The sequence below is a fragment of the Callospermophilus lateralis genome, chromosome 2 (genome assembly GCF_048772815.1).
Source record: "Callospermophilus lateralis isolate mCalLat2 chromosome 2, mCalLat2.hap1, whole genome shotgun sequence".
NCBI classification, from domain to species: Eukaryota; Metazoa; Chordata; class Mammalia; order Rodentia; family Sciuridae; genus Callospermophilus; species Callospermophilus lateralis.
In genome coordinates this window covers 116,281,999-116,299,748 of record NC_135306.1, presented here as the reverse complement: position 1 = coordinate 116,299,748, position 17,750 = coordinate 116,281,999, and the positions used below count along the sequence as shown (strand labels likewise).

Sequence of the window (17,750 nt, the reverse complement as noted above, 5' to 3'; positions counted from 1 at the left end):
CACTAAAAACCAAAAAGGGCTGGGATGTAACTCAGTAGTAAAGGGTCCTAGGTTTAATCCCTACTGCATGAATGAATGAAAGAATAAATGCTAAAAATTCCCCAAATTTGAAGAGATTCATAAGCCTGCGTATTCAAAAAGCCTAGAGAACCTCAAGCAGAATAATCCTAAAGAAATCAACACCATTTACAATATAATTAAACTTCTAAGAACCTAAAACCAAAAAAATAAAAAAAGAATCTTGAAAGCAACTAGAGAAAAATTCCACATTACATGTAGAGAAAAAAACAATTAAGTAAGAGCAAATCTTATCAGAAACCATAAAAGTCAGGAAGTAGTAACAACATATTTTTCTAGTACTGAAAGAAAAGAACTGTCAATCCAGAATTCTAGAACCAGTAGAAAAAGTCTTCAGGAATTAAGAGAAAACACAATGCATTCATCAAAAAAAAAAAAAAAAAGCTAAGAATATATTTAAAAAGACCCACCCTAAAAGAAGGACTAAATGAAGTTCTCAAAATAGAAAACAAAAGAAGGAATCTGGGAACATAAAGAAAGAACACAATAAGCAAAAATATGGACTGTCCTTGTCTTCCTAAATTGTTTCCTAAATTATGTTTGACAGTTGATATAAAAATTATAACATGTTGTTCTAAATGTACGTTTAATTATGTTATAAATGGGAGAAAACAATAAGACATAAGGGAAGTAAGATTTCTGTACATCACTGGAATTGATAAAATGACACCAATAACAGACAACTTATGTTTATATAATGCAAAACCTACAGGAGCCACTGAAAGTGCTATACAAAGAGATGTGTTCAAAAACACTATAGTTAAGCCAAATGGAATTCCTTGCCATAGGAAGGCAAGGGGGAAAAAAGTAGAAAAATAAAAGAATAGAAAACAAAAAATAAATGGCAACTTTAGACCTAAAATATCTGTATTTACAATAAATACAAGTAATCTAAATATATCAGTTAAAAAAATTGGCAAAATGAACTCAAAAAAGGACTTAACTACATGTTATCTAAAAGAAATTTACTTCAAACATAATGATAAGTGAGTTGAAAATAAAACATGCACCATGCAAACATCAATTAGAAGAAAGCATAAAAAAAGGAAAGCATGAGTGGCTATGTTACTATCAAATAAAGCAAACATCAGAGCAAATTATTAAAGATGAAGAGAGAGGCGTTACATAATGATGAAAGGGTCAATCTACCAAGAAGATATAGCAGTCCACATATTTATACACAAAACAGTTGTAACATGTGGAACAAAAACTAATAGAACCAAAAAGAAATAGACAAATCACAATTATAATTAGAGACTTCAACAATTTCTCTCAATAATTTAGAGAACAAGTAGATAGAAAATCAGCCTGGATACAGAAGACCACCACCACCAAAAGAATTAACATTTATGGAATGTTCCTGCTAACAAGACCAGGATAATTATCCTTATGAAGTGCCCACAGAACATGCAACAAAATAAATCATATCTTGGATATTTTAAAAAACTTCAAAAGAATTTTAAATTTTGAAAATATAGCAGTATCTTTTCCAACCAAAATGAAACAAAACTAGATATTAAAAACAGAAAAATAGGCCAGGCATGATGATATATGCCTATAATCCCAGAAACTCAGGAGACTGAGGCAAGAGGTTTATAAATTTGAGGCCAGCCTGGCCAACTTAGACCCTGTTGCAGGACAAAAAATAAAAGGGGTTGGGGATATAGTTCAGTGGTAGAATTCCCCTGGGTTCCATCTACAGGAAGGAGAGGGAAGAAGAGAGGAAGGAAAGAAAAGAAAAGAAAAATAACAGGTAAATATCTAAACATTTGGAAACTAAGCAACATACCTCTAAATAATCCAATGTCAAAAAAGTCTCAAGGCAAGTTTTAAAATACATTGAGCCAGGTGCAGTGGCTCACACCTGTAATCCCAGTGGCTCAGGAGGCAGACGCAGGAGGATCGTGAGTTCAAAACCAGCCTCAGCAATGGCGGGTTGCTAAGCAACTCAGTGTGACCCTATCTCTAAATAAAATACAAAATAGGGCTGGGGATGAGGTTCAGTGGTCGAGTGCCCTTGAGTTCAATCCCTGGTACTCAAAAACATAAATAAATAATTTTAAAAAAACACATTGAATTGAACCACAATGAAAATACAGCATATCAAAACTTGTGGGACCCAGTTAAAGCAGTGGTAAGAGGGAAAGTATAGCACTGAGTATAAAAGGAAAAGTCTAAAGTTAATCTAAGCTCCCATCTCAGACACCCAAGAAAGAAGCAAGCAGAAGCAAATTACCAGGAATGAATGCAAGACTATTATTACTACAGACCCTGCAGACATCAAAAAGATAATGAGACGCTACAAAAAACTTATGCACATCAATTTGAGAGATTAAATGGACCAACTTGTCAAAAACACAAAACTACCCAATATGAAATACATCATTAGAAAAAAATACCTGTAACTATAAAAGAATTGAATTCATGATTTTTAAAGTTACAAAGATGAAATTTCCAGGCACAAATAGCTTCATCGTGTAATTCTACCAAACATTTTTAAAGTAGGACTAACACCAATTCTATAAAATTTCTTCTAGAAAATACACAAGATTACTTTCCAATTATAAGGCACTTAAAGTGTACGCAGGCATAAGTACATTACAAATTATATTCCAGTATTTACTTTTACAGAATTACCCTGATGCCAAAACAGTACAAAAATGAAAATTACCCTCAAAAACAGACACAAAAATTCTTAACAAAATACCACCAAATAGAATTCAGAAATATATAAAAATAATTATAGTGGTATTGGTGGCCCACACCTATAACCCCAGCAACTGGGGAGGCTGAAGCAGGAGGATTACAAATTCAAGGCCAGGTCTAGCAACTTAACAAGACCCTGTATCAAAATAAAAATTAAAGAGAGTTGGGGATGTAGCTCAGAGGTAGAGTGCCACAGTCCACAGGACAAAAAATTTTTTAAAAAGAATGATTTTAAGTCCTTTGAGTATAAATTGAGGAGGAGGATAGCTGCATCAAATGATGGTTCCATTCCAAGATTTTCTAAGGAATCTCCATACTGCTTTCAAGCGTGGTCCCACCAATTTACAGTTCCACCAGCAATGTATAAGTGTGCCTTTTCCTCCCTACCCCGCCAACACTTATTGTTTTCTTACTAACTGCCATTCTGAATGGAGTGAGATGAAAATCTTAGAGTAATTTTAATTTACACTTTTTTTTTAAGAGAGAGAGAGGAGAGAGAGAGAGAGAGAGAGAGAGAGAGAGAGAATTTTTTTAATATTTATTTTTTAGTTATCGGCGGACACAACATCTTTTTTTGTACGTGGTGCTGAGAATCGAACCCGGGCCACACGCATGCCAGGCGAGCGCGCTACCACTTGAGCCACATCCCCAGCCCCTAACTTACACTTCTTTAATTACTAGATATTGAACATTTTTTCATGTTTATTGATTGATTGTATATTTTATTCTGAGTAGTGTCTATTCAGTTCCTTATTGTTTGGGTTATTTGGGGTTTTGTTTGTTTTGGTGTTAAGTTTGAGTTCTTTATCCTGGAAATTAGTGCTCTGTATGATGTACACATGGTAAAGATTTTCTCCCACTCTGTAGGCTCTCTCTGCATATTATTGATTGTTTCCTTTGCTGAGAAGAAGCTTTTTAGTTTGAATTCATCCCATTTATTGATTCTTGATTCTATTTCTTGAATGTTAGGAGTCCTGTTAAGGAAGGACCTAATCCGACATGATGAAGACTTGGGCCTACTTTTTCTTCTATTAGGCACAGGATCTCTGTTTTTAATTCCTAGGTCCTTGATCCATTTTGAGTTTTGTGCATGGTGAGAGATAGGGGTTAAAATCAGCATCTCTAGTGACACAGCCACATCAATTTTTATGGCAGCTCAATAGCTAAACTGTGGAACCAACCTAGATGTCCCTCAAAAGATGAATGGATTAAGAAACTGTGGTATATAGATACAATGGAATGTTACTCAGCATTAAAAGAGAATAAAATCATGGCATTTGCAGGTAAATGGATGGAGCTGGAGAATACCATGCTAAGCAAAGTAAGCCAATCCCCCAAAACCAAAGACCAAATGTTTTCTCCAATAAGTGGATGCTGATCCATAATGGTCCCGCGGGAGCAGGAGGGGCAGGTATGGGGATAGGGAAGATGGTGGAATGAAACAGACATGATTACCCTAGCTACATGTATGATTGCATGAATGTGACTCTACATGATGTACAACCAGAGAAATGAAAAGTTGCACTCCATTTGTATACAATGAATCAAAATTCATTCTGTCATGTATAACTAATTAAAACAAATTTTTAAAAAAGAATTATACACTATGATCAATGGAGTTTATTTCATGGATGCAAACCTGGCTCAATGTTCCAAGATCAATGTATCATAAGAAAAAAAATAATCACATGATCATATCAATGTCTACAGAAAAAGCATTTGCCAAAATTCAACACCCATTCATGATTAAAACCCTGAAACTTTTATTAAAAAAGAATAGAGTTCTTTCAACTTGATAAAAGAACATCTATAAAAATGATATCTACTACATGGTGAAAGACTGCTTTCCCTGAGATAAGGAACAAAGCAAGAACGCCTGTTCTCAGCACTGTTTATACAGAGATGGAAGTTCTAGCCAGTTCAAGAAGGAAGATGAGGAAATAAAAATCCATATTGAAAAGGAAAAAAATTTAAAACTGTTCCCAAATGCAGATTATGTAATGATCTACTAGAAAATGCCAGGGAATCTCCTTAGGTAAAGAGATCTTAAACCTAACACCAATTCACTTATGTAATAAGTGAATTCAACAAAGTTGCAGGACAAAAACATACAAAGATCAATTGTAGCCAGGCACAGTGATGCACTACTATAATCCCAGTGGTTCAGAAGGCGGAGGCAGGAAGATCACAAGTTCAAAGCCAGCCTAAGCAAAAGTGAGGCACTAAGCAACTCAGTAAGACCCTGTCTCTAATAAAATACAAAATAGGACTGGGGATGTGGCTCAATGGTTGTGTGCCCCTGAGTTCAATCCCTCGTCCCCACCCCTGCACCCCACACACACAAAAAAAAAAAATCAATTGTACTTTCATATATTACCAGTGAACATGTAGATTTTAAAATACCATTTTTAATTGATTCAAAAAATGAAGTACTTAGGAGTAAATATAAATGATGTATATAGGACGTGTATGTTTTTAAAAAATCATATACAAAACACTGATGAAAGAAATTCAAGACCTAAAAAAATTGGAGAGACATTTTGTTCATGGATTACAAGACTCAACAAAACAGAAATGTCAATTCTCCCAAATTGATATATAGGTTCAATACAATTCCTTTCAAACTTACAGCAAGGGTTTTGCATATGTACAGACAAGATCATCCAAAATGTATATGGAAAGCCAAAGAAACTAGATTAGATAAAAATAATTTTCCTCCACCAAGAACAAAGTAGGATGAATCAATCTGTTCAATTTTTAAGTTTACATATATTAACAATAATCAAGACTGGTATTGCAAAAAAATAGAGATATATATTGATGGAATCAAGAACACAGAAATAGACCCACACATATATGCCCAGCTAAATTTTGAAAAACCATTCAATGGAGGAAAGATGGTCTTTGCAACATATGGTCCTGGAGCAAGAAAATATTCACAGGCAAAAAAAAAAAAAAAGATACTTCAAAACTTCAACCTAATTCCATACCTTATACAAAAATAAAAATTAACTCACAGTGGATCATAGACTTAAATTTAAAACATAAAACTTTAGGGGAAAACAAAGTCCCCAGGATCTAGGCCTTAGGTAAAGAGATCTTAAACCTAACACCAAATCACATAAAAGGAAAACTGAGTTAGATTTCACCAAAATTAAAACTTCTGATCTGTAAAGACTGTATTAAGACAATAAAAAAGAAAAGCTACAAAATACAATATTTTGAAGTCATACATCCAACAAAAGACCAATTATCTAGAAAAACTTGTAAAACTCAATGGAAAAACAATTCAATTATAAAATGACCAGAAAAGATGCAGAGATATTTCATGAAAGAGGATATACAGATGGCAAATAAGCACATGAAAGGATGTTCAACATCGCTAGCCATCAGGGACATGCAATTTAAAGCCACAATGAGATATCACAAAGCAGAGCATCATGGTGGCTGTGTATGATCCTCCACCAGTTGTCTCCCATTTGAATAATTATTTGTATTCCAATCTTCCTTTACCAGAGCTGGGGAAGCCAGATGAGAGACCATAATAATGCTTGAAAAAGGCAGGAAAGAGCTATCTGAATCACCCTTCCCCAACTCCAAGCAGTATGGAGAAACCCCTCTTCTACTTTGGGGAGGTAGAGGGAATGAAGTCCAGGCTTTGGACTTGGAAACTCTGGCCTTCCACAGTTCTGTAGCCACTGCCCCCAGATCAGTACCAGAAAACTGAGCCTTTGGAGCTGCATTTTCTAGACAACTAGTGGGCTGCCTCCACCAACCCACCCCCAGCATCAGGCAATGCAGCTTAGAGAAAGATTCCACTCACTGCGGAATGGAACAGGAAAGTGAGAACAGGACTAATGACCCAGTGGCAATAGAAGTGAAACCAGAGCAAAGAGTAAAAACACACAGGCAATGCTTTAATTGGGAGGTTTTACCTCAAGGCCAGCAGAGAGGGCACAGAAAACAGGCTGCTCCCCAAAGGAAAAAAGAGACAAGCCTTTAGTCAGGTTGCTGAGGTGGGCAAAGTTCAGTTTGATCATTATCTCATTTCTGGTTTTGCCAGGTGGCTTCAAAGACATCACTATCACTTAAGGGGACAATTCAGTTCCCCTGAGATGATTGTTCCTGTTTAAGGGGATAACCTCAGCTCTTGTCATGGGGAAATTGCTTCCACTTAGGTTGAGGGTGATGATCAGCCAGGCACTGCTGTTCCTGGAATCCAAGGTGACTACAGGTTTAGGGAAATAGCTGGAGATTTTTAGGTGCCACTCCAGGGGGTCTGGAACAGGCTGCTGTAAAAGTCAGTCTTATTTTGGTGTCCTTAGTTCTGAAGAGAAACAAGATAGGCTATGTAAATTTAAGGATAATAAACCTTGTGTTACCAGCTTTTAGATACTCCACACCCACTTAGACCCACAATGGTGACCTTACCCTCACATGACTCCTAGGAACTAATAGGCACCCACAATCACAGCCAGGTGTGTGCCATGCCCAGAGCTGCTGGTAAACATGCCCCTGTATCCCAGGTAGTAGTGCAATCCCACAATCCCTGCATCTTGGCCACTTAGACACCATAGATATTCCCAATATTTATAACAGTTGATGCAGCTGCATGAACAGTATACCAAAGAACCCACACCAGGGAACCAAAGCCAGTGCAGAATAGCCAACTAACACTCTAGCACACATCACCAGCAGAAAGTCTTATATTAAAGCCACCCCTTGAAGTTGGTAGAAGTAACTGGCCCACCAGATTCACAAAAAACAGCACAAGACACATGAGCCAGGTGTGGTGGGTGGCAGACTCCTGTAATCCCAGAGGCTTGGGAGGCTGAGGCAGGAGGATCACAAGTTCAAAGTCAGCCTCAGCAACTTAGCAAAATCCTGTTTCAAAACAAAAAGTAAAAAGAGCAGAGGACGTGGCTCAGTGGTTGAGCACCCCTGGGTTCAATTTCAAGAAAGGAAGGAAGAAAGGGAGGGATGGAGGGAGGGAAGGTGAAAAAAACAATGTAATGTGACAGCTCCAAAGGAATGCAACAACTCTATAGTAATAGGACACAAAGAAAATCAACTAACACTCATACATTGCTGGTGAGAATGCAAATTGGTGCAACCATTATAGAAAGCAGTATAGAGATCCCTCAGAAAACTTGGAATGGAACCACTATTTGACCCAGCTATCCCACTCCTTGGTTTATACCCAAAGGACTTAAAATCAGCATACTACAGTGACCCAGCCACATGGGTGTTTAAAGCAGCCCAATTCACAATAGCTAAGCTATAGAACCAACCTAGGTGCCCTTCAACAGATGAATGGAAAAAGAAAATGTTGTATATACACACAATGGAATATTACTCAGCCTTAAAGAAGAATGAAATTATAGCATTTGCAGGTAAATGAAAGGGGCTGGAGAATATTATGCTAAGTGAAATACGCCAATCCCAAAGAACCAAAGTCAAATGCTTTCTCTGACATGTGGGTGCTAATTCACAATAAGGCTACAGAATAGAATAGATGTAGTAGGAAGGATAATAGAATGAATTGGACATCATTATCCTATGTACATATATGATTACAAGACAGGTGTGATTCTACATCTTGTACAATCAAAGAATGAGAAGTTATACTCCACTTATGTATGATGTGATAAAATGCATTCTACTGTCATGTATAACTAATTAGAATAAAAAAAAGAAATCAACTAATGCCTAGCAAATAATTCAAAAACATCATTTTAAGGAAACAATGAGATACAAGAGAATACAATTTAACAAAATTAGGAAGGCAATTCATGATATGAACAAGACATTCTACAAAGAAACAGAGTTCATAACCGAGAATCCAGAGTTAAATGCAATAAATGAAATTTAAAACAGTCAAGAGCCTCACTAGCACAATCAATTAGGCAGAAGAAAAAACTCTGAGCTTAAAGTTAAGTCTTTTGAAATAACCCCATCAGATAATTGTTTTTAATTTTTATGAAGAAAGTCTTCAAGGCTTATGAGACACCATTAAACAAGACAACATTTACATTATGGGTGTTCCAGAAGAGAAAGGAAAAGGTATAGAAAACCTATGAGAAAATCGCTGGAAACTTTCCAAATCTAGGGAAAAACGTAAGCAACCCAGGTCCAGGAAGCCTAAAGGACCCCTAATAGATTCAATCAAAAAAGATTCACACTGAGCATATTATAATCAAACTATCAACAGTACAAGAGAAAATGCTGAAGAGAAAATTGTCAGGCCATTTGTAAGATAGTCCCCATTAAACTTCTTGGCAGAAAGCAAAGAGGCTAGGAGAGAATGGAATGAGCCATTGAAAGTCCTAGGGCAGGGGGCGGGAGGAATGCCAGCCAAGTACACCTAACAAAGCTATCTTTCAGAAATAAATAAATTAAGGTCAGTGGCAAGCAAAAGCCAAAGGCCAAAACTAGTGCCAATGTATAGCCACCAGAGGGTCCACAAGAAATGTTTGAGAGTCCTAAATTAAAAGATAAAGGGTGGCACCTACCATCATGAAAACATAGGGAACTATAAAATCCAACAGTAGAGCAGATACCCCAGAGAGAGAATCGAATATTATCAACACAGAAAACTAGCCCCTCAAAAGATTAACAAAAGGAGAGGAAGTAAACGAAGGATCTATAAAACAACCAGAAGAATTAAAACAGAACAGCAGGAGTATTCTTTTACTTATCAGTAATGACCTTGATAGTAAATGGATCAAATGCCCCAATTTAAAGACACAATCACTTGAGCAGCCTTGAGCCAAGGACTCAGCAGCCTCCCGCTCCAAAACCCTTGGTCTCCTACCTCACAGCCGGCTCCCACAGCCACCTTTCTGCAGGCTGTTTGCACCAAGGAAAAGAAATCTTATCCTTATGTCCACTATCCAGAACCTCCACTCTTTTGACCCCTTTGAGGATACAAGTGAGAATGATGAACTGCTTCCTTCTGGCACTGAGCATCATAGCCATATAAGAATTCAACAGAGGGCTGGGGTTGTGACTCAGTGGAAGAGCACTTGCCTCGTACATGTGAGGCACTGAGTTTGATCCTCAACACCGCATAAAAATAAAGATATTGTGTTCATGTATAATTAAAATATTTTTTAAAAAATAATTCAACAGAGAAACAAGATGACCCATACTACAGTCCAAGGGATTGCTTATGATTAGTGATTAAAAACTAGTGAAGGTGTGTTAGGGTCTGTAAACAAGTCAAGATGGCGCCTGGCATTTTGCCAGAGGGAGTGGTTTGTGAAGTAATGCCAGTGAGCCATTAAGTGTGGAGATTCCTTATTGGTTGACTGCTGTAATTAAGATAAGCTGTGTGGAATGTATATATACCCTTCCTGTCCTACAATAAACGGCTCCCACTCCTGCTGTATCAATGTACACAAGTTGCTTGTCTTCTACACACACACACATACACACACACACACACACACACCGTTATTTTGCTGCAGCCGGACTGTGGCAAAGGTGTTTAAGAAATTTGCCTGCAATGGTATTGTGCTTTAGCATCCAAGAGTATGGATAAGGGAAAGGTGGCCAGAACAAAAACATATACCAGTTCCTGACAGAGATTGGACTGGCTAAAGGTGATCAGTTGAAGTTTCCTGGGTTCTAAGCATTTGTGGCTCACTGATACGTGAGGATTTCCTTGCAATGAATAGAATTTCCCTTCTGTCCCTTTTTCCAAGTTCCCTACAGTGTGATCCCACTGACAACACTCTTAAGATTACAAAAATCTCCAAATGGAGGAAAGATCAGTGGTTGCCAGTGGGTTAAGAAAGGGATAAAGAGTGGAAAGGAAGTGAGTGTAACTATAAAAGAGCAACAAGCGGGATCCTCTTGGTGAAGAAAATCTCCCACATCTTGACTATCAGTGTTAGTATCTGTTGTCACACTGTACTATAGTTTCACAAACTATTATCACTAGGGGAAATGGGATAAAGGAGTACATAGGATCTCCATATTATTTCCTATGACTGCATATAATCTCCAATTATCTCAAAAAAAAATTTTAAAGAAAAAGTGAAACACATTGATTATTGAAAATTTCAAAATACACTGGGAAGATCTAGTTTGGTTATTATACTGATACACTAATAGATGTAGCATTTATTCATTTGTGGACTTTTCATGTATATTGACTACTTTTAACCATAGCAGAAATATCTATATATTATGTTTTCCCCCTATATATTTGCTTCAAAGCCTCCTGGGAGTCTGAAGAAATTACACAGGGGGTCCGAAGTTCATGGGCAGCTCCCTTTGAGAAAAAATCCTAGAGCAGTGATAGAATGTATTCCTTCTTGAGTACCATCTTTGACAGTTATATTGGCCATTTCTAGTACTGTACTATAAGAATTTTGCAGCAATCTCCATGTCCAAATAAAGATATTATAATTTATTAGCAATGTCCATCACAGGCACAGGGTACAGGAATTATACTACTTAGCCCCATACTTGTCCTCTTAACTGACATAAGTCTTTAAAAACCAATCTTACAAATGTCAGGAGACACTTTGTTAAATAAAACATTCTATATAAAAATTCTCAAAAAGTATCATTCAGTCTGCAAATCAAAACTACACTGAAAATTCATCTCATGCCAGTCAGAATGGTAATTATCAAGAATATAAGCAACAATAAATACTGGCAATAATGTGGGGGGAAAGGTACACTCATACATTGCTGGTAGGCCTACAAATTGATGCAACCATTATGAGAAGCTGTATAGAGATTCCTCAGAAAACTTAGAATGGAACCACCATTTGACCCAGCTATCCCACTCCTTGGTTTATACCCAAAAGACTTAAAATCAGCATACTACAGTGACACAGCCACATCAATGTTTATAGCAGCTCAATTCACAATAGCTAAACTATGGAACCAACCTAGGTACCCTTCAACAGATGAATGGGTAAAGAAAATGTGGTATATATACACAATGGAATATTACTCAGCAATAAAAGAGAATAAAATTGTGGCATTTTGGACGGATGGCGTTGGAGAAGATAATGCTAAATGAAATTAGCCAATCCCAAAAAAACAAATGCCAAATATTTTCTGATATGTGGATGCCAATTCACAATGGGGGTGAGGGGCTAAAGAAGAATAAAGGTACTTTGATAAGACAGAGGAAAGTGAAGAGAAAGGAGAGGAGTATGGGAGTAGGAAGGAGGGTAGAATGAATCAGACATTATTACCGTATGTGCATATATGATTACACGACCTGTGTAACTTCATCATGTACAACAAGAATGAGAAGTTATACTCCATTTATGAATGTGTCAAAATGCATTCTACTGTCACGTAGAACTATTTAGAACAAATAAAAAATTACAGGAAAGAAGTGTCATTCATTCTGGACTAGGGACAAAGCTTAATGGCAGAGTCTTTGCCTAGCATATGTGCAGTCCTGGGTTCATTCCCCAGTACTGAAAAATAATCCATTCTCTATCATAACCAAGTACATACTATGATTTATATATAGTAACTCTTCTATGGTTAACCCACATTATATGAGAAGAACAAACAGCTTCAGATTTTTAAAATTATTTCTCTGTGCTAAGAGTATCATTCAGTCTCTAATATAGCTTCCTACTTCATAGAAGGATAAACCAAGAAACATTATTAGCTCCTCTAGTATCATTCTCTTATTGAAATATTTGTATCTATTCTTACATCTGTATATATATATATATATATATATATATATATATACATACAGAGGAAAACTGGAAAGATGGTCACAAATACTTAAGAATGATCATTTCTAGTTGGATGGTAGATTTTTATTCTCACAATGGTATGTTTTCCTGCTTAGGTTGGTTTCTTTATATTGAGCATTTATCACTTTAGAATAGTCATGATTAAGTCTCAAACAAGTTTTAGAAATGAGCCAAATTCTTATACACACACACACACACAATGTTGCAACTTAAAAAATAATTTTCAAACAAGCTGTTACTGGACTTATGACGTAAAACTGTTTACGACAGCAATAAACTTGAAGCCAGAATACTGTATTATCAGGATCACTCTCCCTAAAATCAAAGACTAAAAATGGAATTTTTAAAACGGCTAGGGAATAAACACAAACTTTTAAAACTTCCTCACAACAAAGCAAATTTTAGGAAGGTATTAAAAACAGTACATTTATTTAAACTGTCAATTGTCATAATTCGTTGACTCTTATCCAGGTCAATAGCTTCATTTCATACCATATTAAATATATTTACTGGTTTTACATAAAACTTCATATAAAACTAAGAATTAAAAGTACAACTAAGAGAAAATACAGAAATTTTCCATACAAGTCCTGCCCTTATATACACATATCAATATCCTGAAACAGTATGGTACATGTTACAATTCTCAGTGTAGTTTTAATTTTTATCTGCCTAATTTTCATCTCCTTTGTTGCCATTTTTATATCTCCTAGGTGAAGGGTTCAGAATTTGGGGCCATTTTGTTATTTGGTTATTTTCTCATTGAATTTTGAGGATTTTTAAAATTTTTTCTGGATATAAATATTGGTCAAAATGTGATTTGCAAATATTTTCTCTTAGTCTGTGGCTTGTTTTTTCATTGCCTTTTGCGGATCAAAAGTATTTAATTTTAATAAAGTCCAATGTATTTTTTTTAAAAGCACAGCTAAGAACAGAGTTGGGATCTGTGTGTGAGGATTCACCATCACACAATCCAGTCCCTAATGTGGTTGTTTTTTTGATTTTTTTTTTTTTCTATTGCATGGGCCTCTCAACCTTCAACTTTCTTTTTAGAGAAAATGAAGCCTCTCCTCTGATCTCTCTCCCAACACACGTCTGGCCACCATGTTAATGTTTTGTGTTGATCCAGTGGTACCTGTCTACCCGGTGCACAGCAGCAGGCTGCCTATAACACTTAAAATTCTTATGCAAGACATGATGAACATTCCCTGGGAGGCCTATGCGCCCATCCATCACATTCTTTTTGCGGGGGATGTGGAACCAAGATTGAAAGGGCTGTCTTAAGTTTTCGACCTGGAAAAAAGAAAGAAAATACAAAGATTGCTATACTAATAGGTAGCTCTGCGAGCTAAACGTGAACCCACAACTCAGAAGTGAAATATCTCAAAAGCAAAAAGATTACAAATGAATGGAAATAAAATTAGATAATCATCTATAGAAAATTTGCTAGCATTTCACATACCTTAAATTTAAATATCACCTTATATTTTTTATGAAAACTAATTTTTTTAATTTTTTTTCAGTTGGATTAAACACATTATTCAAATCTTCAATATTCTTGGATTCTCCCTCACCCCATTCCAACTTGACCCCTGCCATTCCGACCCAAAACTGCCTGATCATGACCTCTGGGGCCAAGACCCAGGAGGACCCTTTGTAAATGTTTCAGATGACTTACACGGATATTTTACAGACCATTCTTTGAAAACATCTATAAAAGAAAAGAATCGACTGACTACAGATCTGATCCTTAGATGGAAGAAATCTTTCTAAGCCTAAAAATAAAATCAAGGGTAAATATTTTATAATTTAGTTTTAAATTGTTATATATAGAAAACTATATGTAAACTATACATATAACGTTTAGAAGACTAGGAGAAAAATATTTGCTAATAATATAAAATACTTCTGACTGGCCATAAAGGGTCTATAATGCTACATTAGGTGAGGGGGAAATTCAGAAGACAGTAACTACCTGAAACATTTGGGTTTATGGAGATTTTCTGAGTATTTAGCTTCACAAGTACTATTATAGATACCATTTTTTAATCAAAGTATCTTTTAAATGGAATAGGAAATTTTAGGGGGAAAAATTGGTAAAGCAGATGTTTTCACATGGAGCTAGCAAGACTACAGAAGTACAACTTTCTAGAAGGGCTTTTGTGCATTTTACAAACCTGTAAAACATCTACACCCAATGACCTCATAATTTGATATTTGGGAATCAAATCTCATGAAATAAAATTCAGACATCACCATATAAGTTAGCAGTTTTATAAAGGAACAATGTAGAAATAATCTAGAATGTTTGCTGATAATAGCAAATTAAAGGAAGGTAATTGAATGTTAAAGTATTAAAGCCATTTAATATTTTGAAACATAATTAAGATACAAACATAAAATACAAAGTGTTAGAAAGTCTAGATGAGTCTTTTTCAAACTGGGTCATGAAATTAAATTAGGTGCTTGAAATCAGTTAAGTTCACATATGGGGCATAGCTGCTAGAAAGGATAAATATTGTTTCATGAAACTTATTTCTTATATGAATATGTATATCTTTCCATGAGTTGTGGTTTAGAGAAAAAAATTATTTGAAACTGCTTCTAATTCCCATCCCTTCCTTCTCTAGTGGCAAGAATTTACTCTTTACTAAATATTCCAAACTTTCTATAAATGAGATTATTTTTTATTGATCCCTCCAAAAAAAAAAAAGTCCTTAATATTTACTGAGGGAATTTAAGTGGAAGGAAACCTGTGTGTCTTTAAATAATGTATGAAGAGACAGGAGGACAAGATAACAGATCCTAAGAATTCAATCAAGTAGAGGTAATGTATAAAGGCGTGGGACCAGAAAAATGTTGCCATATTATTAACATTGTAGGGTTTTGTTTTGTTTTGTTTTTAACTGTATAGTTTCGTTCTTTCCACATTTTGTTTTTTTGAAAGTGAACACAGCCTTTCTAGAAATAGAATAGAAAAAAAGTACAGAGAAGAACTTGACCTGATAGATACTCTTCGGATTGCTGACTTTAGGAATGATCCGGGGTTCCTTGCTACAACTTTCTTCATCAGAAGAAGTGCCAGAGGAGTAGTCTAATGTGGCTTTATTAACAGCATAACTGATTTGTTGGGACAGTTCCCATTCCTCCCATCTGCCCTTAAAAGAAGCAATTATAAATGGATGGTTTTTCTCACCATACCTAAATAGGAAAATAAATTATTCATTAAGGATTCAACTTCCCACAAATTTTCTCTCTAATCCTGTCTGGAGACAACATGTTAACATTTAAAAAGGGTTATTTTAAAAAGGGATGGGTCTAAAAATACAAATCAAAGGACATTATGACCTTCAGCTACCACACTGTTGTAATTAGTGAGGACATCCCGTAAAAGCTATTTTTGTTAATTGCTTAGGAAAAGACTAAAACCAATTTCTTTTAGTTTAACTAATGGACTAAATTGCCTCCAGTGGTAGATAATTCCCCTTTCTTCCCAATATTGTATATAATACTTAGAAGTTAAATCTATAGTTTGCAACAGGGTGCAGCCATTGACGTCACATTGCAAGTATTTTGCAAAATTTCTGGCCAACCTTCTCCGTCCACTCCTAGTGAAAATCTGTGTTATCTATCAGAAGTTTGCATCTAAAATCATAGCCAAATCAAGCCTCATGGCTGAGGCTCTGGAGCACTGTCTTTCACAAAGGCATACAGACCTGACCAAATAACTAAGGCTTCCAGGAGTCACAGCACACAAACTCAGATTACTCACCTACAGCACACTTCAAAGGGATCTACCCATAGGGTCAGCTCCTTTGGAAGTCCCAGGTGAGAAAAATTCACATTACTCTCAGAACAAGCCCTTTCTAAAATGGGGTCTTTATTCTGATTGTTTATCCTGATACACCTTAGGGGTCAAAAGGAAAGGGAAAGGAAGTGAGGACACGATGACAGGTACTTCAGCAGCAAAATTATGTTGTGGGCATCCTCCAGCACACACAGCTCCACTCACCCCACCCCCCTCCACCTGCCACTCTTACAAGTAGGAATAAAACATCAACTTTTGATGCAATGATTCAGAATGTGTGTTGTATCACTAAATCATGTGATTAGGTCACCAAACATTTGTTGTATATCTTTCATGAGAAGAACAAGTTAGAAACTGTCTAAACCAGGCATCATGCACCCTTGGTCCCAGCTACTCAGGAGGTTGAGGTGGAAGGATAGTTTGAGCCTAGGAGCTCCACACCAGCCTGGGGAAACACAGTGAGACCTGGTCTCAAAAACAAAATGGAAACAAACAAAAAACCAAATTGTCTAATCCAGCACACAGGTAGGTCTGTAGTTTTCAATTACACTGTCATGTTCCTATGGCATTCAAACCCACATTCAAACAAATGAATTTAAGCCCATAACACTTTTGTTTTTTAGTTGTCAATGGACTTTTATTTATATGTGGTGCTGAGAATCAAACCCAGTGCCTCACACATGCTAGGCAAGTGCTCCACCGCTGAGCCACAAACCCAGCACCCCCATAACACTTTTGAATGTGTTAGACAAACAACAAAATTCCTGAATTTTCCTAGAGATGGTCTATGTAGCCCATTACTTGCCTTTGCCATGCCACATACGGGTTCTCTCACCTGAAGGCTTGCCCTTTAGAAGGGCAACCAGGGTGCCAGTGACCTCTGTATGTTTCAAACAAGATTATCATCAGCTTTTCTGCAAATTTTTCTATTTGCTGTTTACTCAGTTTTTCATGTTCCTTCACCAATCTTGTGACAAAGAAAACTGCTACTGCAATTTCATCTCTCATGATTCAAAAACAATCTATGAGGGACCTGAAACCACTAAAAGGAAGCAAGAAGAAATTACATAGAAATGAGGACTTAAATATTGATATAAAATTGCCATTTGGGGATACTATATAGTTTAAATATAGTAAAACAGAAATCATTTGCTAGAAAGAAATCCTTAGTGAACTAAATAAACACATCAACACTATCAATCAACAAAATAACCACGAACACCAATTCCTCAACTTGCTCATTTTTAAAGTTTTCAAAGGAAAGAACTTTAAGAGCTTAAAATACTTTCAAAAATGTCATTTTGCAACTTAAGTAAAAAAGACCCTAATATGGGACAGTAACTTACACCCAGCACCATTTTTAAAAACACATTTACAAAGGGCAAAACTTTTTAGCAGATAGTAGGCTGAAACCA

General features: G+C 36.1%; 1 protein-coding gene across 1 annotated transcript; it reads right to left on the bottom strand.

Annotated features, from left to right (window-relative positions):
- Positions 1 to 13,634: 13,634 nt before the first annotated feature.
- Btg4 (BTG anti-proliferation factor 4) lies at positions 13,635 to 17,343 on the bottom strand. Its single transcript, XM_076841880.1, has 4 exons — positions 17,171 to 17,343; positions 16,300 to 16,434; positions 15,530 to 15,728; positions 13,635 to 13,820 (listed from the first exon to the last, which is right to left on the bottom strand). The coding sequence occupies exons 1-4, from the start codon at positions 17,341 to 17,343 to the stop codon at positions 13,635 to 13,637; spliced, it is 693 nt and encodes a 230-aa protein (XP_076697995.1).
- Between the last annotated feature and the right edge of the window lie 407 nt (positions 17,344 to 17,750).

Excerpts from the sequence above, each read along its gene's own strand:
- Btg4 (XM_076841880.1), bottom strand. The coding sequence starts at position 17,343 with ATGAGAGATGAAATTGCAGTAGCAGTTTTCTTTGTCACAAGATTGGTG. Across the intron at positions 15,729-16,299 it reads CCCTTTGAAGTGTGCTGTAG|GTATGGTGAGAAAAACCATC; the intron begins GTGAGTAATCTG and ends TTTCCTATTTAG. Across the intron at positions 13,821-15,529 it reads ATCCGAAGAGTATCTATCAG|GTCGAAAACTTAAGACAGCC; the intron begins GTCAAGTTCTTC and ends TCTTTTTTCCAG.